This window comes from Nicotiana attenuata, chromosome 7, assembly GCF_001879085.1.
Source record: "Nicotiana attenuata strain UT chromosome 7, NIATTr2, whole genome shotgun sequence".
Classification (NCBI taxonomy): Eukaryota; Viridiplantae; Streptophyta; class Magnoliopsida; order Solanales; family Solanaceae; genus Nicotiana; species Nicotiana attenuata.
This window is the reverse complement of record NC_031995.1, coordinates 57,225,136-57,250,031: the sequence shown is the minus strand read 5'-3', so window position 1 is coordinate 57,250,031 and position 24,896 is coordinate 57,225,136. Positions and strand designations below refer to the sequence as shown.

Below are 24,896 nucleotides of genomic sequence, written 5' to 3'. Positions count from 1 at the left end.
GGATCTGACGGTCTTGCGTGAAAGAGGAGCTTCAACGCCCACGGCGAGGGAAATGCCGCCAGTAATCAAAAAGTTGCTAGAGGAATGGTTGACGAGTGCTCTGAACAACATGCTCGAAAAATCCCCTCAAGGAAATGTCGAAGATTTACCGACTGCAGAAATCGCAGCCACCATCGACGAGCCAGGCGTTGCACGAACGGGCAACACCCGCGCTGTCATCGATGCAAGTGACGATGCACTCACTACCATCCTAAAGAAGATGGAATAAATGGAAAACGAGAACAAAAATACTTCGTGATCAGATGAAAGAGCACCAAGAAAGGGTCGATAAAATACCTGGCGCTCCTAAACTTCTACCAAAATGCGATGTTGGTCGATTTGTCGAACAGCCAAACAGCGAGGGAGCTGCTCCTCACCCCATCACGAAAACCTTCAAAATGCCGCCATATTTGAGAATATACGACGGAACCGCAGATCCAGAGGATCATCTGATCCATTACGTCACCGCAGTGAAGGGCAACGACCTGTCCAAAGAACAAGTGCCATCCGTGTTGCTAAAAAAGTTCGGTGAGACTTTGATAGGAGGAGCGTTAACATGGTATTCCCAGCTACCAGCACGATCGATATCGACATTTGAGGAAATGGCGGACAAATTCGCTATCGCTCATTCAGGAGCGAAAAAGGCTGAAGCTAGGGTCAACTATATCTTCGCCATCAAGCAAACGGCGGGCGAGGGACTTCGAGACTTCCTGGCCCGATCCAACAGAGTAAGGATGGGACTGCCAAATGTGTCAGAAGGAATGGCGGTCGTAGCCTTCCAAAATGGGTTAAATAGGAACGGATCAAAGGCAACCAAGAAATTGCTCAACAGACTCATGAAGTATCCCCCCACCACGTGGGAGGAGATTCACAACGCCTACTGCGCCGAGGTAAGAGCGGACGAGGACGATCTTAATGGCCCAACACAGCGGCTAACATTCGTTCAGACCGAGGCAAGAAGGTATCGACGCAACGATGGGCGAAGGGATCAACCCACGCATTTCAATCGAGAAAGACATCAGCCCTATGTCAGAGCATCTAACCCACCTCCTCCAAGGCATCCAGATGCCGTGCTACAACACACCGCACCCTTTCGAAACGAAAGAGGTATGCCTCCATTGTTATCTGCTCATAGCTTTTGTGTTTCCCCTTCAGAGATAGTGTACGCACTAGAGAAGTTGGGCACGAAGGTGAAATGGCCACGAAAAATGAAATCGGACCCAAGCGCGAGAAGATCAAATGTCCTCTGTGGATTCCATCAGGAAAGAGGAAACAAGACCGAAAACTGCATATGCCCACGGCAGGAGGTGGTCAGGATGTTGAATCAGGGGTACCTGAAAGAATTGCTCAGCGATAAAGGGAGGGCCAATTTCGCAAGAGGACGTGACTCCTCTCAAGGACCTCCAAAGCCACCATCGCCAGCACGTACCATACAGATGATTATCGGTGGAGGCGACAACTCAGTAATCAACTATGTGAAATTCACCACCACGCATAAGCTCAAACGGACGGTCGCCCACGAACGGTATGATGACTTCGAAGACAGTATCACCTTCGAAAAGTCAGATACCAACGGTTTGTCTTTCCCTCATTATGATGCTTTGGTTATAACGCTACGCATCGCTGATACAGATGTAAAAAGAATAATGGTAGACGATGGAAGCAGCACGTGTATTATCCACCCGAGAGTTCTCATGCAAATGAAGCTCGAGGATAAAATAATATCGCATTGCATAACACTAACGGGTTTTAACAATGCAGTAGAGCTGACATCCGGTGAAATACCGCTGCCAGTCCTAGCAGGGGGAGTCACGCTGGAAACCACATTCCACGTCATGGACCAGGAAACAACCTATAATGCCATAATAGGACGCCCATGGATACACGCCATGCGAGCCGTCCCCTCAAGCTTCTACCAAGTGATCAAATTTCCCACCCCATGGGGAATATTCAGCATCCGAGGCGCACCACGCACCGCCCAAGAATGCTATCGAATCGCCCAAGATTGCACGCATACCAAACAGCTAAAAGGAGCAAGCGCGAAGGCATAGCAATCAGCCATGTCGGGAACTAAACCTGACCCACCTGCAGAGGTCATCAGAGACCCAAATATCATAGAAGCCTGTAAGGCAACTATCGAGAACCTCGACCCGATCCAATTGGACGACACAGACAACACAAAAAGGCTTATATCTGGCACAACCTTTCAAAGCCAGGTAAGTATCATGAATTTTTAACTAACAACGCCGACCTATTTGCCTTTTCCCATTCAGATATGCCGGGGATCCCAAAGGACATTGCCACTCACAGGCTAAACGTCGACCCACTCTATCCGCCGGACGGCAGATGAGGAGAAAATTCAATGCTGCTATCAATGAAGCGGTCAGCGAGGAAGTGGACAAATTGCTCGCCAACGGTTCCATCAGAGAATCAAAATACCCCCAATGGGTCGCCAATGTGGTCATGGTCAAAAAGAAGAACGGGAAATGGCGAATGTGTGTGGACTTCATTGATCTAAATAAGGCATGCCCAAAAGATTCCTTCTCACTCCCCCATATCGACCAGCTGATCGATGCGACAGCGGGGCACAAACTGCTGAGCTTTTTGGATTCCTACTCCGGTTACAGCTAAATTCTAATGGCTGAAGAGGATTAGGAAAAGATGACTTTCATCACTCATCAAGGGACTTATTGCTATAAGGTGATGCCGTTCGGACTCAAGAACGCAGGGGCCACTTACCAGAGGTTGGTCACCAAAATGTTCAAGGAACAGCTCGACAAGACTATGGAGGTCTATATTGATGATATGCTGGTAAAGTCAGCAAAGAAAGAGGACCACATTAATCATTTGAAATAAGCCTTCCAGATATTGAGGAAGTACGGGATGAAGTTGAATCCGGAAAAATGCGCTTTCGGCGTGGCCTCAGGAAAATTCCTAGGATTCCTTGTATCACAACGAGGAATCGAAGTCAACCTGGATCAAATCAAAGCCATCGACACAATACCTGAGGTACTGACCAGCAAGAAACAGGTGCAGAAGCTAACGGGGCGAATAGCCGCCTTGTCGAGGTTCATTTCACAGTCCTCGGACGGATGTCACAAATTCTTCAACGTACTAAGGAAAGATCATGGGCTGCAGTGGAACGATGAATGCATCGACGCCCTGAGGAAACTAAAAGCATACCTATCATCACCACCGCTACTCGTCAAAGCTGATCCAGGTGAATGTCTGCTCGTATATTTAGCCGTATCTGAGGTAGCTGTCAGCGCAGTCCTAGTCCGCGAAAACAAAGGTACGCAATCCCCTATCTACTATATTAGCAAGACCTTAATAGATGCCGAGACGAGGTACCCTCACCTTGAAATAACTCACTCTGGCACTAGTCATAGCTTCACACAAGCTTAGACCATATTTTCAATGTCACCCCATAAAAGTAATAACAACCTTCCCCCTAAGAGGCATTCTACATAAACCTGAGCTCTCAGGCAGACTCACCAAATGGGCAATAGAGCTCAGTGAGCACGACATAACTTACCACCCGCGAACTGCCATTAAGTCGCAGGTGCTCGCTGATTTCGTTGCCGACTTCAGCGCAGAAATATTGCCAGAGGTAGAGCAAGAAGAGGTTCGTGCCTCCGCACGTACCGACCTCTGGACTCTCTACACCGACAGTGCTTCGAACGCCTCGGGATCGGTACTGGGACTCGTCCTCAAAGTCCCTACGGGCAAAATAATTTGCCAGTCCATACGATGCCCCGAGATGACTAACAACGAGGCCAAGTATGAGGCTGTGATTGCAGGTCTGAAGTTAGCCCTCAAATATGGCGCCCGACGACTCGTCCTCCATTGCGATTCTCAACTCGTCGTAAATCAAGTCATCGGGACTTTCCAAATCAAAGAGTAGAGACTGCAGAAGTATCAGCCGGAGATCCATAAATTACTGCCAGAGTTCGATGAATGCCGCTTCGATCAGATCTCCAGGGCACAAAATATTGAAGCAGATGGCCTCGCTAAATTAGCTGTGGCCGCCAAGAATATCAACAAGGAAAATATGGTCACCCTCTTTCATTCAGGCATAGACCACGTCGAGGTACTCTCTCTGAATTTAACCTGGGAATGGCGTAACTGCCTTGTGTCCTATTTATAGGACGGAACACTCCCGCAAGACAAAAAAGAAGCCAAGAAACTCCGAGTGCAGGCTGCTCGATACAGCCTGGTAAATCATGACCTCTACAAGAGAACATTTGGCGGCCCCCTAGCCAAATGTATCGGACCGCACCAAACAAGGCAAGTACTAGAGGAAGTGCACGAGAGTCACTGCGGAGCCCACACAGGGAACCGCGCCCATGTTCGATGCCTCATCCGCGCTGGCTACTATTGGCCTACTATGAAAAAAGAAGCAGCAGACTATGTCCGAAGATGCGAGCAGTGCCAAAATACACCCCCATGATACATCAAGCGGGAGAATTCCTCCATTCCGTCACTTCGCCATGGCCTTTCATAAAATGGGGGATGGACATAGTCGGCCCCCTTCCAGTAGGACGGGGAAAGGTACGTTTTCTTTTGGTTTTAACTGACTATTTCTCTAAGTGGGTGGAGGCAGGTGCATACGCCCAAATACGCGAACAGGAGGTCATCGCCTTTATATGGAAAAATATTATATGCCGCTTCGGCATCCCCAAAGAAATCAGGTGCGATAACGGACCCCAGTTCGTCGGAAAGAAAACGACTGAGTTTTTCAAAAAATGGCATATCAAGCGGATACTCTCTGCACCATATCATCCCGCTGCCAACGGCCAAGCTGAGTCCTCCAACAAAGTGATATTGAACATATTAAAAAAGAAGCTCGAAGAAGCCAAAGGTCTATGGCCCGAATTACTACCTGAAGTATTATGGGCATACCGAACTACGCCAAAGTCCAGCACGGGAGAAATGCCATACTCACTGGTCTACGGGACCAACGCAGTCATACCCGTCGAGGTTGGGGAACCCAGTCTGAGATACTCCCATATAAGCGGAGCAGATAACGACGAGAGTAGGTTGCAAGACCTAGATGAGGTCGAAGAACGGAGAGACAGAGCCCACATAAGAATGATAGCCCAGAAGCAGTAAGTAGAGAGATATTATAACAAAAAAGCCACGGTAAGATCACTCAAAGTTGGCAACTACGTCCTCAAAGCCAAAACATTGGCATCAAAAGACCCAAATGAGGGAAAGTTGGCAACCAACTAGGACGGACCGTATAAAATCATAGCAGCGCAAACAAAGGAGCACTCCAACTAGAAACAATGGAAGGAAAACTGCTCCAAAACAACTAGAACGTCACCCATCTCAAGTACTTCCACTTCTGAAAGGCGTCACCTAAGTCGTACTCTTTTTCCCTCACCCGAGTTTTGTCCCAATCGGGTTTTCTCGGGGAGGTTTTTAACGAAGCGGCGAAGGGGACACCCTGTGAATAGGAGCGATGTTCATCACCTCGGCCCATCGACACAACCTCTAGGACAAAGTAATGAAGAGACTACACCAGTCAATCTCCATTGTACAAACAGAAATCTCCATTATATGAACAAGATTCGCCATTGTATGAACACCTCCATTATATAAAATGCAATCAGTTTGTGCACGACAGATATTACTTCGACGACAGTCGAAGCAACATCCTAATGGCTAAGGCCATCAACATCAGTTCGACCTCGTTCGAACCACGACAAATACTACTTCGACGATAATCGAAGCAACATCCTAATGGCTAAGGCCATCGACATCAGTTCGACCTCGTTCGAACCACGACAGATACTACTTCGACGATAGTCGGAGCAACATCCTAATGGCTAAGGCCATCGACATTAGTTTGACCTCATTCGAACCACGACGGATACTAATTCGACGACAGTCGAAGCAACATCCTAATGGCTAAGGCCATCGACATCAGTTCGACCTCGTTCGAACCATGATGAATACTACTTCGACGACAGTCAAAGCAACACCCTAATGGCCAAGGCCATCGACGTCAGTTCAACCTCGTTCAAAACAACGAAATATATCTTTTAACAATAGTCAAAACAACCTCCATGCGGAGACTAAGTGTCGTGCACTAAATCAAAAGGGAAAACGACGAACAGATAAAGCGACAAAAATGAAGTTTATATATTAGAACAAAAACATTATTTACATCCGTCCCTTCGGATAGGCTCCAGTGCAGCCCACATCCAAAAATTCTTAAACAAAATGTACAAACTAGAACTACTCATCGTCTTCAGAAGAGTAGGCGTCCTCGTACCACAAATCCGAGTCAAGGCGGTTCACGTCATTAGAGGTAACACCCTTCCCAACAGGGGTATTAGGGTTATACCCACATGACTCGCGAGTTGTACGTGCTTCAGCATGCACCGCCTGAACCTCCGCCTCCGTCACCCTGCCATCGGCATGAAAAGCTCTATATACATTAAGCCGAGCCTCCGCATAGACCCACATCTCGTACAAGCAACGAGGCGCGCCCTGACCAATTGGAGGACGGGATGTGGAGGGCATAGAACGGCGGTCTGTTTCCTCTACCCTCGGCGGAGCCACTTGTCTTCGCAATGCGGTTAGCTCCGTCCCTAGCTCCCCGATACGCCTTTCGAATTCAGCAACCTGACGACCAGAGGCTTCCCTTTCCCCGGTGAGTTCCGATCTGGATATGCGGAGGGCGTCTTCCAATGAGACCGTCTCGGAAATGGCGGCGGCCAACTTATCAGCACTAGCATTTAACTCGCCCTTGAGTCCGTCAATCTCCACTGTCTTGGCACTCAATTCGGCGTTCAAGCCGGCTACCTTCAACTGCAGGTCGGCGTTCTCCGCCGTCACCCCTTGACTCAGTTCAAGTTCATCCTTCCTCGCCTTGAGAAGGGCCTCCAGCTCGCTGTTACGAGCGATAGCCCTCACGAGCTCCTCGTCCCTCTCCTCTAGCTCCGCAACCCTACTCTCCAATTGGGCCTCCCACTGCTTAAGCCCCTCGTAGAACACCTGGAACTCAGGATCCTGATGGTAGAGGTCGGACATCGCCCGGTGCTTAGCACGTTACTGCTAGTACTTCATCGACATTTTCTTATAGAGGCCCGTCCTCTTCTTTCACGACGACCTCTCTCCACCTCCAGGAGGAGGGTCTGAAAAGAAAAAGCAAAGTTAAACACGCCATTCCCGTATCACTCCTACGACACGCAAATAAGAAAAAGGAACCTACCTGTAGGGCTATGTCAGCGACCTTCCGAGATAGTTCTGCATCGTTCATCGTCCCGAGCGTCTCGTTCTCAGGAGCGGCGCACAAAGGAGCAAGGGTCAATGCAACCTGCTCACTATTTAGCAGCAAGTTGTAATCCCCTGGGATTACTATGCGATGGTCAGACCCATCCGTCCTCACTTACACATGGGTGTGGCAACCCAAAAATTCATTAACGTCTTCTGGGGCGATGTCGGAAACCAACCCGTCTGCTTCCACATGAGCCCCCCCGACATTGGACGACGCACCTCCTTCAGCAGAACGCGTCGAACTTGCTCCGAGGCCAACTCTCTCCTCACAGGCTGATATCCCCGACAAAATAGTGTCAGCCATAAACACGGGCACTAGGGCCGTCCGAGACGCTCCACTCCCATCAGCTTCAGTGGCCACCCCCTTTCCCAGCTCCAATCTTCTTCTCTTCCTCTCCGACGGCTCCTCGCCATTAGAGGATTCGTCGACTGGATGTGGGGGCGGCGCCAATGAGGCCGTATCCTCATAGCTGTAGTAACAGACATGGTCCCCTGTTGAAGGAGTAGGGGACGACCCTCCCGGACAGACGCACACAAAGTGTCTTGAGCGTCCGTGGTTGCTGCGGGTCGTCTAAAAGCAGGGACCGGCGCCCTTCTCCTAGAGGCTCCCCGACCTGTCGTCACAAAGAATTGCACGGTTAGGCAGGGTCGCACGACCGCCGATGCAGTGAATCAAGAAATATACCTAAGTAAACCTTAGGGCCATAGTGTTGCACGAAGGCAGACCAAGTTCGAGTCTCCTCCGTATGGGGCAGCAAGCCAGCGACCAAGTTCTTGAGACCGATAACGGGCTGGGGCGGACGAGCCATAGCTGTGAAAAAAGCGATCAGAGGCGATACTTTGTGGAAAATAGAGAATCTAATGAACCACGATACTTACGAGTTTTATTCCACTTCTCTGGAAACCCGGCGGGGTTAGAGACCACGTGCTCGGTCTTGATGTAGAAATATTTGTGCCAAAATTTATGGCTCGCCCGGTCGTCCGTCCCGACCACCAACCCTTTTGTACCGCGAAGTCTCAGGTGCACCATGGTCCCCCTAAGGAAACCAGGTGAAAATAAGTGCAAGAGATGGTGCACGGAGACGTCACACTCAGCCAATTCCGCGTACTTCGCCAGCAGCAGAAGCACCTTGAGTGTGTATGGCGTGAGTTGAGCCGGGCAAATATGATAGAACCTACAGAACTCGACCGCCAAAGGAAAGAGAGGAAGGGTGTAGCCGATCGTAAAAGGTATTCATAAAAGGCACAATACCCGGGCCTATGGACGTCAACATAATCCCCCTCCACTAGAGCCATCTCTACATAAGCGGGGATGCTGTATTTTTGCGGAGAGCATCTAGGTGAGTATGATCCGTCTCCGAAAGTACGGGGGTTGGAGTGATGGCCGGATCCTTGGGGAAGTCATTCCGAGACAAGGGATGCCTCGGTAATAACGCCTCCACCGTGAGAGGACTGTCACCATCTTCCATCTCCACCTCTCCACTACCGGAAAAAGGTACTGCGCTCACCGGAGCAATCTCAGGAACATCTTCGTTAGTACGGCGGGACCTCGGCATGATTTTGTTTAAAGAAAGCGAGCCACACAAATGGAGAGAAAGAAGAAGATTTTCGGTCAGGAACGAAAATGAGGAAATGTGAAAACGGAAGGAGAATATTAGGGAACTCTCAAGACTGGCTAAAGTTTTTGATAAAATTGAACCCCTCATCTATTTATAAGGTTGGGTGGCACCAGAATCGAGGAGGAAGGTTTCAAATCAACTCAAGAAACCAAGCGCCAAACCGTCAGCCTTTCTGCCTCGAAAATCCGCATAATGATAACGCATGCGGGAGCTGGCGTCACCCGAGTTGGCGTGTGCCTCTAAATATCCCGCCAAAAATGATCATCGCCTCTTATCGGTTGCGTTATAACATTTCGACTATTCAAATTCCTCCTAAAGGTGGCATCAGGTCCGCTCACCAAGGTTGCACCCCGGTGCGACCTCGACGAGCGGAGGGACTAACTGTATGTGTTTGAATTTAATCAACCATGGCCTAAAACTAGCACGACAGGCAGTCGCAAATCCATGGTCGGTACAAAGGTATGATCCAGAGGCGGAAGGGGAAACGTCCTCGCGTCGTCGCTAGATTTGTCATAATAGATATTCCTTAAGTCGTCATCCCTACGATTGGCGAAAACTCCTTAGTATATAAGAGGGATTAAGGCCTTGTAATAGGGAGATCGGAAGATATACAAAAAGACTTTCTTCTCTCTCTATATATATATATCTATTATCTTTTTGCTGTAACGATCCTAGAAATTACTATCTTCGACTATGATTTACCCCTTCATCTATTGATATTCTTAGAAATAGTTACAAATCTTTTGAGTCAAACAATATACACATTACCAAACGAAAAGTTGGACTTAATTTACTTTTTGAATCATACTATTTGCAACAAGTGGAGTATTGCTTTTAACATATTACATAATCACTAGATCTTCTAACTCTTTATTACTGTAGGACCTTCTAACTCTTTGTTAAATAGTAAGTATCTAATTATTTGAAGATTTACGCCAACTCATTTTTTTCAATGAATAATGATATGAACAACTTTCTGTTAATATTTTTTAGTTGGATAAATGCCACAACAAGATAGCAATAACAATAATTGATACTTAGGATCCGTTTGGTCATAGATTTTGTCAAAATTTATTAAGGTTTTTTTTGGCAAATACATGTTTGTTCATAACTTTTATTCATATTTTGGCAAATTCCCAAAAACCCAAATCCCAAAACCAGCTCAAGGCCCAAAACCTTACTATTACATTTTCTAAAAATTGCCCCAAACTTTAGTATTTTATAAAATAGCTCACCATTTATTATTTTGTAACAATGATGCTTCGTCTTCTCGGTCATCTGTTAGTGTATCATGTAGTTTAGTATAAAAATGATAATTTTGTACCAAATTTATTTATGTTCAGGACTATGATTTGCGATAATATAGTAAATGTTATTGATGAAGGTACTGTTGGGGTATTTGTGTGACGACCCAAAGGGTCATCACCTGTTTTCTTACCCATTTCGTGCTTCCGAGGCCTTGAAAATCTCATTTTTAGTCGCCTCGATTTGCGTGCACAGTCCGGGCGCGTAGCCGGAAAACTTAAATATGAAATTATGTTTAAAATGCTAAGTTTTGAGATTAAAATGAGTAAATTTAACTCCGATCAACATTTTGGGTAAACGGACCTGGACCCGTGATTTGACGGTCCCGGAGGGTCCGTAGGAAAATATGGGACTTGGGCATATGCCCGGAATCGAATTCCGAGGTCCCAAGCCCGAGAAATAAATTTTTGAGTAAAATTGTTTTTCTGAAATTTACAAAGAAAATTGAAATGAAAATTGATTAGAACGTGTCGGTATTGGGCCCGTATTTTGGTTCCGGCGCCCGGTACAGGTCTTATATGTGGTTTAAGATATTTCTGTAAAGTTTGGTTGAAATCGGATGTCGTTTGACGTGTTTCGGACTATAAGTTTTAAATCTTAAAGTTAATGAAGTTTGAGGAAAAACTATTGATTTTGAGGTTTGATTCATTGTTTTTTATGTTATTTTGGCGATTTGATCGCTCGGATAAGTTCGTATGATGTTGTTGAGTTATGGCATGTGTTTGGTTAGGAGCCCCGAGGGCTTGGGGGTGTTTCGGATGTGTTTCGAGATGGTTTAGACTTAGAAAAAGTTGCAGAAAGTAGCAGTTCTGGTGTCTGATATTTTGGTCTATGCGATCGCATACATCCTCCCGCGATCGCATAGTGTTAAGTTGAGAAGCCCTTTATTTTCCTCTACGCGGTCGCATGGTTCTATTCGCAATCGCGATGCCCAGCCTATTTCTTCTACGCGATCGCAATGGCCTTTCTGCGATCGCAATGGCCAACCTTCCTATCGCTATGCGATCGCATGACTTTCTTCGCGATCGCATAGAGCAATTTTGCCCAGTTATAATTTTTTATTTCCAGAACAGTGTATTACGGGATTTTCATAAGTTTTCACGATCTCCTTCCTCTCCAAGGTCCTTAGGCGTCCATTGAAGCTTCCTTTCACCAAAACCTCGTGGGTTAGTAATCTTTAACTCTTTTCCTTTGTTTTTCATCATCGTCTATTGAAATCCTAGGCCTAAAACATGTAATTTAGGGTAGAAATTGGGGGAAATGGGTAGAGTTAGGGCTTTTTTGAATTTTCTTGATTTAGACCTCGTTTTGGGGTCGAATTTGAAAACAAATTATATATTCGGGCTCGTGGGTGAATGGGGAATATGAATTTGGTCCGAACCTCGTGTTTTGACCAAGCGGGCCCGGGGTCAAATTTGGGTTTTGGGAAGAAAGCTTGGAAATCTATAATTAGACATTGGGTTTGATTTGTTTAGCATATATTGATATTATGAAGTCATTATTGTATAGATTTGATTGAGTTGGAGCCGAATTCGAGAGGGAAAGCGGTTGTTGTGGATTGATTTGGCCGTGGAAGTTGAGGTAAGTGTTTAGTCTAACCTTAGCTTGAGGGAATAGGAGTTGAGTCTTAATTGCTACTTGCTAATTGTCGAGTACGATGTATAGGCATGGTGACGAGTATCTATACATTGGTGTCTAGCATGACCGTGAGTCCTTATTTTGCGAATGTTTTGGTTTTTGTTATAACTTCCATGCTTAATTGATGACTTCTATGTGTTGTAAAGAGTATGTGAAAGGAATTGTGATCTTTAAACTTCGTGGAGCGTTGGCTCAAGTTGAAATACAAATTGTGAAGGTATATGAGATAAGTAAATCTTGGAGCATTGGCTCGAGTGATAATGTGAGTTATGAAAGAAAAGTGAAAGAAAAGAATGAGTTATTAAATTGTTCCCTTGCCGGGATGTTGAGATTATTGAGGTTATGCCCTTGCCGGGATTTATCGTTTAATTATAGTTCCCTTGCCGGGATTTCTATTATAAATTTTTTAATTCCCTTGCCCCTTGTTTGTGATTGTTGTTTGGGTGAGGAAGAGTGTTAAAGCACGAAGGGTGATGCCGTGCATTGTTTGTTTATGGTAAGGAAAGAGTGTAAAGCACGAAGGGTTATGCCGTGCATTGTTTGCTTATTGTGAGAAAAGAGAGTAAAGCACGAAGGGTGATGCCGTGCCACACGATGTACCATTCCGTGCAGATTCTATTGATTATCCGTGAGGAACGAGAGTAAAAGCACGAAGGGTGATGCCGTGCACATGTTATTGCTTGGTGAGTACGAGAGTAAAAGCACGAAGGGTGATGCCGTGCACTTGTTGATTTCTGATTTCATTACTTATGATTGAGTTGTGTTATTCCTTCGTTACTGGACGAATTGCACAGGTTTACATGGTAGTCCGGTCTAGCCTCGTCACTACTTCGCCGGGGTTAGGCTAGGCACTTACCAGCACATGTGGTATGCTGATGCTACACTCTGTGCTATTTTGCAAAGATCCAGGTTTCGGACAGCAGCAGCAGTAGTGTGGGAGCAGGCCTTCAGTCCAGCGAGACACCGAGGTAGCCTTGCAGGCGTCCGCAGGCCCGGCGTCTCTTATATCCTTTACTTTAGTCTGTTATCTCATTGTACTCGAGACAAATAGCTATATTTTCTTTCATACTTTGTATTTAGTACTCTTAGTAGTTTGTGAGTGCTGTGACACCAATCTTGGGTAGAGGCTGATGTTGAATTTTCCGCATTTCTATTCAGTTTCTATAATTTATGACTTCCGCTTATTAGTTAATTTCGCTGCTTTTACATTATTGCCGATAATTGTTAAAGAGGGATTATGTATTTAATGAAAAAGTAATTAAATATGGCTTGCCTAGCTCCCATTAGTAGGCGCCATCACGACTCCCGAGGGTGGGAAATTCGGGTCGTGACAAGTTGGTATCAGAGCTCTAGGTTACATAGGTCTCACAACTCACGGACAAGCTTAGTAGAGTCTGTAGGATCGGTACGGAGACGTCTATATTTATCCCCTAGAGGCTACCGAGTTAGGAAAAGTTTCACATTTGTTCTTTCTTGTCGTGCGGTTTGGTTTCTCAATGCTAATTGAATTTCTACTCTGTTCTTGCGCAGATGGCGAGAACACGTGCTTCCTCATCTTCCGATCAGCAGTCCGAGCCCCAGGCAGCTCCCGCTAGGGGTAGAGGACGAGGCCGTGCTAGAGGTCGAGGTAGGGGCAGAGCTCAGCCCCGAGCAGCAACACCATTGGCGGAGCCTCAGGTTGACTTTGACGAGGAGGTTCCGGCCCCAGCCCCAGCAGTTCCGGTGGGCCCAGCTCAGGTCCCAGAGGGGTTTATTGCTACCCTAGTTCTTCAGGACGCTTTGGTCCGATTGGTGGGTCTCATGGAGAGTGTTACCCGAGTAGGCTTACTTCCTGTAGCACCAGTCGTCTCTCAGGCTGGAGAAGGGGCCCAAACTCCTGCTACTCGTACTCCGGAGCAGGTAGCTCCCCAAGTTCAGGCTCCAGCAGTTCAGCTAGTTGGAGCAGCTCAGCCGGGTGTGGTAACCCAGGCCGGTGATGGGGCAGCTATGTCTGCCGATGCTTTATGGAGATTGGATAGGTTCACCAAGCTCTTCACTTCTACTTTCAGCGGTGCATCTACCGAGGATCCTCAGTATTATTTGGACAGCTGCCACGAGGTTCTTCGGAACATGGGTATTGTTGAGACAAATGGGGTCGATTTCGCTACATTCCGGTTGTCTGGATCCGCTAAGACTTGGTGGAGGGATTTCTGTTTAGCTAGACCAGCAGGGTCTCCAGCCTTGACCTCAGAGCAGTTCACGCATATATTTCTGGAGAAGTTTCTCCCTATTACACAGCGAGAGGCCTATCGGAGGCAGTTCGAGCGTCTCCATCAGGGATCCATGACAGTCACCCAGTACGAGACCAGGTTTATTGAGTTGGCTCGCCAGGCTCTTGTTATACTTCCCACTAAGAGGGAGAGAGTGAGACGGTTTATTGATGGACCCATTCAGCCTATTCGTCTCCAGATGGCTATAGAGGCTGGGAGCGAGATATCCTTTCAGGAGGCGGCCAATGTGGCCCGGAGGATTGAGATGGTATTATCACAGGGGGGTGGTCATAGAGCAGAAAAGAGACCCCGTCAGTCAGGCCGATTCAGCGGTGCCTCGTCTAGAGGCAGGGATTCGTATGATAGGGGTCAGCCTTCTAGGCCTTTCCAGTCAGCCCTCCAGGTTTCTCAGGGTGCCCCAGGTGGCCGTGGTTCTCACGCATTCTATTCTGATCAGCAACCATTCAGTGCACCGCCAGCCCCTATCAGTGCACCGCCGCTTCAGAGTTTCCGTGGTGGTCATTCAGGTCGGCATGGCCAGCAGACTCAGCAGCCGAGGGCTTGTTACACTTGTGGTGACATGGGTCATATTGCCAGTTTTTGCCCTCGAGCACCGAGCATTTCTCAGCACCAGGGTTCTCGTGCCATGGTTCAGGCACCAGTGCTCCACAGCCCGCCCAGCCAGCTAGAGGTGGGGGTAGAGGTGCCAGAGGTGGAGGTAGAGGTCATAGAGGTAGAGCTCAAACCGCTAGAGGTGGAGGCCAGCCAGCAGCAGGCCATCCCAGAGAGGTAGATCAGAGTGGTGGGGCCCAGCCCCGATGTTATGCTCTTCAGGCTAGGCCCGGGGCAGAGGCTTCAGATGCGGTTATTACAGGTACGGTTCTGGTTTGTGATAGAGATGCTTCAGTGTTGTTTGATCCGGGGTCTACGTATTCGTATGTGTCATCCTATTTTGCCTCGTATTTGATCATGCCTAGTGATGCATTGGGTATTCCTGTTTATGTGTCTACGCCGGTGGGTGATTCCATCGTGGTCGATCGAGTCCGTCGCTCTTGTGTTGTGGTGATTGGGGGTCTGGAGACTCGTGTAGATCTCTTGCTTTTAGATATGGTCGACTTTGATATTATATTGGGGATGGACTGGTTATTACCCTATCACGCTATCTTGGACTGCCATGCCAAGACTGTGACCTTAGCTTTACCGGGTACGTCTCGTTTAGAGTGGAGAGAGACTCCAGGTCATTCCACCCGCAATGTCATATCGTATGTGAAGGCTCGGCGTATGGTCGAGAAGGGGTGTTTGGCTTATTTAGCTTATGTTCGGGATTCCAGTGCTGAGGTTCCCTCTATCGATTCTGTGCCCGTTGTTTGTGAGTTCCCTGATGTTTTTCCTTCAGACCTGCCAGGTATGCCACCCGACAGGGATATTGATTTTTGCATTGATCTGGTTCCGGGCACTCAGCCCATTTCTATTCCGCCATATCGTATGGCCCCGCCGGAGTTGAAGGAGTTAAAAGAACAGTTGCAGGATTTGCTTGAGAAGGGTTTCGTTAGACCTAGTGTCTCACCTTGGGGTGCGCCGGTGTTATTTGTCAAGAAGAAGGATGGGTCAATGACGATGTGTATGATTACCGGCAATTGAACAAGGTAACGGTCAAGAATAAGTATCCACTGCCGAGGATTGATGATTTGTTTGACCAGCTTCAGGGTGCCAGGGTATTTTTCAAGATTTACTTGCGATCTGGTTACCATCAGTTGAGGATTAGGGCATCCGATGTCCCTAAGACAGCTTTCCGCACTCGGTATGGGCATTATGAGTTCTTGGTTATGTCATTCGGGTTGACAAATGCCCCAGCAGCTTTCATGGACTTGATGAACCGAGTGTTCAGGCCTTATTTGGATTCATTCGTGATAGTGTTCATTGATGATATATTAATATACTCCCGCAGCTAGGAGGAGCACGGGCAGCACCTTTGAGTGGTTCTTCAGACTCTGAGGGATAGTCAGTTATATGCTAAGTTTTCGAAGTGTGAATTCTGGTTGGGTTCAGTTGCATTTCTGGGTCATGTTGTATCAGCAGAGGGTATTAAGGTGGACCCAAAGAAGATAGAGGCAGTCAAGAACTGGCCTAGACCAGCATCAGCTACAGAGATTCGGAGTTTCTTGGGGTTGGCAGGCTACTATAGACGGTTTGTGGAGGGATTTTCATCTATTGCAGCCCCGACGACCAGATTGACCCAGAAGGGTGCCCAGTTCAGATGGTTGGATGAGTGTGAGGCGAGCTTTCAGAAGCTCAAGACAGCTCTGACTACGGCACCAGTGTTGGTTTTGCCCACAGGTTCAGGGCCCTATACAATTTATTGTGATGCTTCCCGTATTGGGCTTGGTACAGTGTTGATGCAGGATGGCAAGGTCATTGCCTATGCTTCGAGACAGTTGAAGATTTATAAGAAGAACTATCCAGTGCATGATTTAGAGTTGGCAGCCATTGTTCACGCATTGAAGATTTGGAGGCACTATTTGTATTGCGTGGCGTGTGAGGTGTTCACTGATCATAAGAGTCTTCAGTACTTGTTCAAGCAAAAAGGAGTTGAATTTGAGGCAGAGGAGGTGGTTGGAGTTGTTGAAGGATTATGACATCACCATTCTATATCATCCGGGGAAGGCCAATGTGGTGGCCGATGCTTTGAGTAGGAAGTCAGCTAGTATGGGCAGTCTTGCTTATATTTCGGTCGATGAGAGGCCGCTTGCTTTGGATGTTCAAGCTTTAGCCAATCAGTTCGTGAGATGGATATTTTTGAGCCTAGTCGTGTGTTAGCTTGCACGGTCGCTCGTTCTTCATTATTGGAGCGTATCCGTGATTGGCAGTTTGATGATCCCCATTTGTGTGTCCTTAGAGACACGGTGCAGCGAGGAGGTGCCAAGCAGGTTACCTTAGATGCGGATGGAGTTTTGAGATTGCAGGGGCGAGTTTGTGTGCCCAATGTGGATGGGCTTCGAGAGTTGATTTTAGAGGAGGCCCATAGTTCCTCGGGTACTCTATTCATCCGGGCGCGCAAAAATGTATCAGGATTTGCGGCAGCATTATTTTGGTGGCGTAGAATGAAGAAGGATATCGTGAGCATATTTGTGGCTCGTTGTTTGAATTGTCAGCAGGTTAAGTACGAGCATCAGAGGCGTGGTGGTGTATTTCAGCGGATTGAGCTTCCCGAGTGGAAGTGGGAGCGGATTTATATGGATTTTGTTACTGGACTTCCGCTGACTCGGAAGAAGTTCGATGCGATATGGGTTATGTTGATAGGCTGACCAGTCAGCGCATTTCATTTCCTGTGGCAGTCTCCTATTCTTCTGAGAGGTTTGCTGAGATCTATATTCGAGAGATTGTTCGCCTTCATGGTGTGCCCGTATCTACCATTTCGGACCGAGGTACGCAGTTTACTTCGCGCCTTCTGGAGAGCAGTTCAGCCAGAGTTGGGACATGGGTTGATTTGAGCACAACATTTCATCCCCAGACGGAGGTCAGTCCGAGCGGACTATTCAGATTTTGGAGGATATGCTCCGGGCTTGTGTTATTGTTACTTGGAGGTTCATGGGATCAGTTCTTGCCTTTTAGCGGGAGTTTGCCTACAACAACAGCACCAGTCGAGCATCCAGATGGCTCCTTATGAGGCTTTGTATGGTAGGCGGTGCCGGTCTCCGATCGGATGGTTTTGATCCGGGAGAGGCTCGGTTGATAGGTACGGATTTGGTTCAGGAAGCCTTGGACAAGGTCAAGATCATTCAGAATAGGCTTTGTTCAGCTCAGTCTAGGCAAAAGTAGCTATGCGGATCGTAAGGTTCGAGATGTAACTTTCATGGTTGGTGAGCGGGTATTGCTCCGAGTGTCGCCTATGAAGGCGCTGATGAGATTTGGGAAGAAGGGCAAGCTTAGCCCTAGGTTCATTTGGGTCCGTTTGAGATTCTTGATCGAGTGGGAGAGGTGGCTTATAGACTTGCATTGCCGCCCAGCTTTATCAGTCGTGCATCCAGTTTTCCATGTTGTCCATGCTTCGAGGTATCACGGCGATCCAGCCCACGTGTTAGATTTCAGCATTGTCCAGTTGGATTAAGGACTTGTCTTATGAGGAGGAGCCGTAGCTACTCTAGATCGGCAGGTTTGTCAGTTGAGATCCAAGAGTTTCCCTTCTGTTCATGTTCAATGAGAGGTCAGCCTCCTGAGGCATCGACCTGGGAGTCCGAGTCCGATAGCGCGAGCCGTTATCCTCATCTATTCCCTGACTCAGGTACTCCTTTCATCTGTCCGTTCGAGGACGAACGGTTGTTTTAAGAGTGGAGAATGTTACGGCCCAAAGGGTCATCACCTGTTTTCTTACCCATTCCGTGCTTCTGAGACATTGAAAACCTCATTTTTAGTTCGCCTCAATTTGCGTGCGCGGTCCGGGCGCGTAGCCGGAAGCTTAAATACGAAATTCTGTGAAAAATGCTAAGTTTTGAGATTAAAATAAGTAAATTTGACTCGGTCAACATTTTGAGAAACAGGACCCGGGCCCGTGATTTTTACGGTCCCGGAGGGTCCGTAGGAAAATATGAGACTTGGGCGTATGCCCGGAATTGAATTCCGAGGTCCCAAGCCCGAGAAATGAATTTTTGAGGTAAAATTGTTTTTCTGAAATTTACAAAGAAAATTGAAATGAAAATTGGTTAGAACGTGGCGGTATCGGGGCCTGTATTTTGGTTTCGGCCCGGTACAGGTCTTATATGTGGTTTAAGATATTTCTGTAAAGTTTGGTTGAAATCGGACGTCGTTTGACGTGGTTTCGGACTATAAGTTCTAAATCAGAAAGTTAATGAGTTTGAGGAAAAACTATTGATTTTGAGGTTTTGATTCATTGTTTTTGATGTTATTTTGGCGATTTGATCGCTCGGATAAGTTCGTATGATGTTGTTAGAATTAGTGCATGTGTTTGGTTAGGAGCCCCGAGGGCTCGGGTGTTCGGGATGGTTTAGACTTAGAAAAAGTTGCAGAAAGTAGCAGTTTCCGGTTCTGATTTTTTGGTATATGCGATCGCAATATAGTGTTAAGTTTGAGAAGCCCTTTATTTCCTCTACGCGGTCGATGGTTCTATTCGCGATCGCGATGCCCAGGCCTATTTCTTCTACGCGATCGCCAATGGCCTTTCTGGCGATCGCAATGGCCAACCTTCCTATCGCTATGCGATCGCATGACTTTTCGCGATCGCATAGAGCAATTTTGCCCAGTTATAATTTTTTATTTCCAGAACAGTGTATTACGGGGATTTTCATAAGTTTTCACGAGCTCCTTCCTCTCCAAGGTCCTTAGGCGTCCATTGAAGCTTCCTTTCACCAAAACCTTGTGGGTTAGTAATCTTTAACTCTTTCCTTCGTTTTTCATCATCATCTATTGAAATCCTACGCCTAAAACATGTAATTTAGGGTAGAAATTGGGGGAAATGGGTAGAGTTAGGGCTTTTTGAATTTTCTTGATTAGACCTTGTTTTGGGATCGAATTTGAAAATAATTATATATTCGGGCTCGCGGGTGAATGGGGAATATGAATTTGGTTCGAAACCGCATTTTTTGACCAGCGGGGCCCGGGGTCAAATTTGGGAATTGGGAAGAAAGCTTGGAAATCTTTAATTAGACATTGGGTTTGATTTGTTTAGCATATATTGAATATTGAAGTCATTATTGTATAATTTGATTGAGTTGGAGCGAAATTCGAGAGGAAAAGCGGTTGTTGTGGATTTATTTGGCCGTGGAAGTTGAGGGTAAGTGTTTGGTCTAACCTTAGCTTGAGGGAATAGGAGTTGAGTCTTAATTGCTACTTGTTTAATTGTCGAGTACGATGTATAGGCATGGTGACGAGTATTTATACATTTGGTGTCTAGCATGACCGTGAGTCCTTATTTTGCGAATGTTTTGGTTTTTGTTTATAACTTCATGCTTAATTGATGACCTATATGTGTGGTAAAGAGTATGTGAAAGGAATTGTGATCTTTAAACTTCGTGGAGCGTTGGCTCAAGTTGAAATACAAATGTTGAAGGTAATTGAGATAAGTAAATCTTGGAGCATTGGCTCGAGTGATAATGTGAGTTATGAAATAAAAGTGAAAGAAGAGAATGAGTTATTAAAATTGTTCCCTTGCCGGGATGTTGAGATTATTGAGGTTTTGCCCTTGCCGGATTTTTATTAATAATTTGTTAATTCCTTGCCCCTTGTTTGTGATTGTTGTTTGGGTGAGAAAGAGTGTTTAAAGCACGAAGGGTGATGCGTGCATTGTTGTTTATTGTAAGGAAAGAGTGTAAAGCACGAAGGGTGATGTCGGTGCATTGTTTGCTTATTGTGAGGAAAAGAGAGTAAAGCACGAAGTAGCTCCGGTCTAGCCTCGTCAATACTTCGCCGGGGTTAGGCTTAGGCACTTACCAGCACACAGGGGGTCGGTTGTGCTGATTCTACACTCTGTGCTATTTTGCACAGATCCAGGTTTCGGACAGCAGTAGCCAGTAGTGTGGGAGCAGGCCTTCAGTCCGCAAGACACCGAGGTAGCTTGCAGGCGGTCCGCAGGCCCGACGTCTCTTCTATCCTTTACTTTAGTCTGTTATCTCATTGTACTCGAGACAAACATCTATATTTTCTTTCAGACTTTGTATTTAGTACTCTTAGTAGTTCGTGAGTGCTGTGATACCAATCTTGGGTAGAGGCCGATGTTGAATTTTCCGAATTTCTATTCAGTTTCTATAATTTAAAGACTTCCGCTTATTAGTTAAATTTTGTTGCTTTTACTTATTGCCGATAATTGTTAAAGAGGATTTATGTATTTAATGAAAAGTAATTAAATATGGCTTGCCTAGCTCCCATTAGTAGGCGCCATCACGACTCCGAGGGTGGGAAATCAGGCCGTGACAATTTGTTGATAGTTTTTTAGAACTTACGGGTATAAGTCATGTTTCAATTGTTTTTAAAAACAAAAAGTGAAATATATTTTGAAAACTGATGTCCAAATATATTTTCATCTTCAAACCAAACTTCACCCAAATTAAATTTTTTCAAAACAAATTTAAAAATCTATGTCAAACACTAGTTTAATGTTCTTTAACGTATGTTTGAATCCATTTCCTCGATTTTCTGCATTAATGAACGCATCGATAAGTGTTTCAATTAAGAAAATCCCTATAAGATTAATGACTTAAGGCATATCTTTTTTGAACTATGTGATTGAGTAATGATAGGAGAGAGAATTATTTTATTTGGAAATCTGCTCACGTGTTTCTTTCTTTTTGTCCAATAACTATTATATTTGATATTACTACGTCCAATCCATTTTAATTGATTTTTTAGCCTTTTTTGGTCCACAACATTTGAATTTTCAGATATAATTAGCTTCTTTTTTCAAAGTATCCCTTAAAGTAAAAGGTATTGGAGTATTTGTTATATTTCCAACAAACTGAATTAAAGAGATAATAAATGTTAGAAAAAATTCTTTTGGCCACACCGATTTTTGGCCAGATTGACCCAAATGGGGTCATTTAGGTACTTTCACGCCCTAATTAGGGTTTCATGCGTATCTTTATACCTAAAAATGCCCTTTCAGTAACCTTTTGAATATTTCTCTCCACCAATAAATATTGTTCTTCCCAATACATGGAAGATCTCAAGGTTCAAAACCTATTTTCATAAAACTTTTCTTTTTATTTTATACGTATTTCCATCCTTTTTTTTGTAGTATACACCCAGATAATTCGAAATAATTCATCTATATACATGTATTTAATTGTGCATTTCGTGTATGTTTAGTATTTGAGTGTGTATTTCGTATATTTTTTAGTAGGTCTTCAAAGCCCTAACTATTTAAACACATGATACCATACTTAAACAAACCCTAGATGGCCGAATGAAACTCATACGTTAAACAAACCTTCATTTAAACTCCTATCTTCTTCTAAGTTTTTAGTTAATAGATTAAGGATGCATTCAAAGAAAGAATAGTGCTTCCAAAATATATGTGTTATTTCTGGTAAAAGGCCAGGAATATACTACTATGATGGATGTGAATGTTCTCCTATGGGTTATCGGGGTTAAGTGTAGCATCTTTCAGTCTTTCAAGTCTCACGATACGGCCATATCGGCGTTCGATGAATTTTGAAAAATCTGCTGAAGGTAAACAAAAACTCAAATCTCTATAGTGTTGTTATTTTTTGTGGTAAGAAGCCGGGAATATACAAAAGTTGGTATGAGTATGTTAAAATGCTTGTTGGAGTCGAGGGTAGCTTTTTTCATGCTTTCCAATATTATGATGAAGCCTTAGCAGCCTTCATCTGACATCTCTACCTCCAGATGAGTACCACTGAATCTGCCGGAATGACGGGCTCTCTTGTCTCCCCCGTGACCACTCCCCTGTGACAGAACCATCTCAACTCGGCGGGCCACATTGGCCGCCTCCTGAAAAGCTGATCTCAGTACCAGTCTCCCTATCCATCTGGAGACGAATCCGGCTGAATCAAACCATCAATAAACCTCCTCCACTCTCTCTCTCGGTGGGAAGTATGACAAGAGCATGGCGAGCTAGATTGATAAATCGGGTCTTATATTGAGGAGACCGTCATAGAACCCTGTGAAGCGCTCGAACTGCCTCCGATAAGCATCTCTCTGAGTAACGGGGAGAAACTTCTCCAGGAACAACTCTGAAACTGATCCCAAGGTCAAAGACGGCGACCCTTGCTGTCTGGCTTAAACAGAAAATCTCTCACCAAGTCTTGGCGGATCCAGATAGGCGGAATGCAGCAAATCAACTCCATTGGACTCAACAATTGCCCATGTTCCGAAGAACCTCGTGGCAAGCTTTATAAGAAATCCTGTGGGTCCTCAGAAGAAGCACCGCTGAATGTAGTAGTGAAGAGTTTGGTGAACCTATCCAGCCTCCACAAAGCATCTACGGACATAGCCGCTCCATCGCCGTGTCTGAGCAACTACCTCGGCTGAACTGCCATAGCTGGCTGAACCACTGGAATCTGGACGTTGGGGAGCTACCTGCTCCGGAGTACGTGTAGCAGGAGTCTGGGCTCCTCCTCCAGCTGAGAAGTGGTTGGTGCTACACGGAAAATCCTGCTAGGGTGACACTCTCATGAGCCCACCAACCGGACCCAAAGCGTCCTGAAGAACTGGGGTAGCAATAAACCCCTCCGGGACCTGAGCTGGGCCCACCAGAACTGCTGCGGCTGGGACGGAACCTCCTCCTCGAAGTCAACCTGAGGCTCCGCCGCTGGCTGCTGTTTGGGGCTGAGCTCTGCCCTACCTTGGCCTCAAGCACGGCCTCGCCCTCGCCCTCTGCCCCTAGCGGGAGTGCCTGGGGCTCGGACTGCTGATCGAGATGTAGATAGAAGAAGCGCGTGTTCTCGCCATCAGTGGAAGTCCAATTAGCATTGAGAAACAGAACCCACGACTAGAAAGAACAAATGTGAAACTTTTTCCTAACTCTGTAGCCTCTGGGGATAAATACAGACGTCCTGTACAGATCCCTCAGACTTTACCAAGTTTGTCCGTGATTGAGACCTATGTAACCAGTGCTCTGATACCAACTTGTCACGACCCGGATTTCCCACCCTCGGGGGCGTGATGGCGCCTACTCGTAGAGCTAGGCAGCCATTTTGATTACTTTTCCATTAATAAACAATTCTTTTTTAAACAATTTATGACAACAATATAAAACAACAAAACTGATTAAATGCGGAAGTCTTAATATTAGAAACTGAATAAAATACGGAGTAGTCAATATAAGCCTCTACCCAAGACTGTGTCACATTACTTCACGAAATGCTAAGAGTTTACTAAATACAAGGTCTGAAAGAAACATAAAATCTGTTTATCCCGAATACAAAAGAGATGACAGTCTAATATAGGGATAGAAGGGAGACGCCGGGCTTGCGGACGCCTGCAAGGCTACCTCAGGTCTCTCCGGACTGAAGATATGCTCCCGAACTAAAGCTGCTGCTGTTGCTGCTCGAAAACCTGCACCTGTGCAAAAATGCCACAGAGTGTAGCATCAGCACAAACCGACCCCATATGCTGGTAAGTGTCTAGCCTAACCCCGGCGAAGTAGTGACGAGGCTAGACCAGAGACTACCACATAAACCTGTGCAATTTTCATATATATATACAGCGGAATCGAAATACAAAACAGATAAACAATATGGGAGGGGAACATGCTGTGGGGAGTATAATAAATTTCCAAATAAGAGTCGTCCAATAATAAAGGAATACAACACAACTCAATAGTACGTAATGAAACAGAATTTCAACCGGTGCACGGCATCACCGTTCGTCTGTTTACTCTCATCCTCACCAAGCAATAACATGCACGGCATCACCCTTCGTGCTTTTACTCTCATTCCTCACATATATCAATAGAATCGGCACGGAATGGCACGTCGTGCGGCACGGCATCACCCTTCTTGCTTTAACACTCTTTCTCATAATAAGCAACAATCAAAACAAGGGCAAGGGAAATAAATGAACAATAATAAAAATCTCGGCAAGGGAACACAAACAACAATTAAAAACCCGGCAAGGGTACAATATCAATAACCAACAACGTCCCGGCAAGGGAATGAATCATTAACGCTTTTTCTTTCTTTCACTTTCATCTCATAGTTCACATTATCGCTTGAACCAATGCTCAAAGAGTTACTTATCTCATATACCTTCACCAATTTGTATTTCAACCCGAGCCAATCTTCTTCCT

General features: G+C 45.9%; 1 protein-coding gene across 1 annotated transcript; it reads left to right on the top strand.

Moving 5' to 3' along the window:
* On the top strand, positions 303 to 2,684 carry LOC109230065. The gene is made up of 3 exons (XM_019395598.1): positions 303 to 1,930; positions 2,313 to 2,455; positions 2,563 to 2,684. The coding sequence occupies exons 1-3, from the start codon at positions 303 to 305 to the stop codon at positions 2,682 to 2,684; spliced, it is 1,893 nt and encodes a 630-aa protein (XP_019251143.1).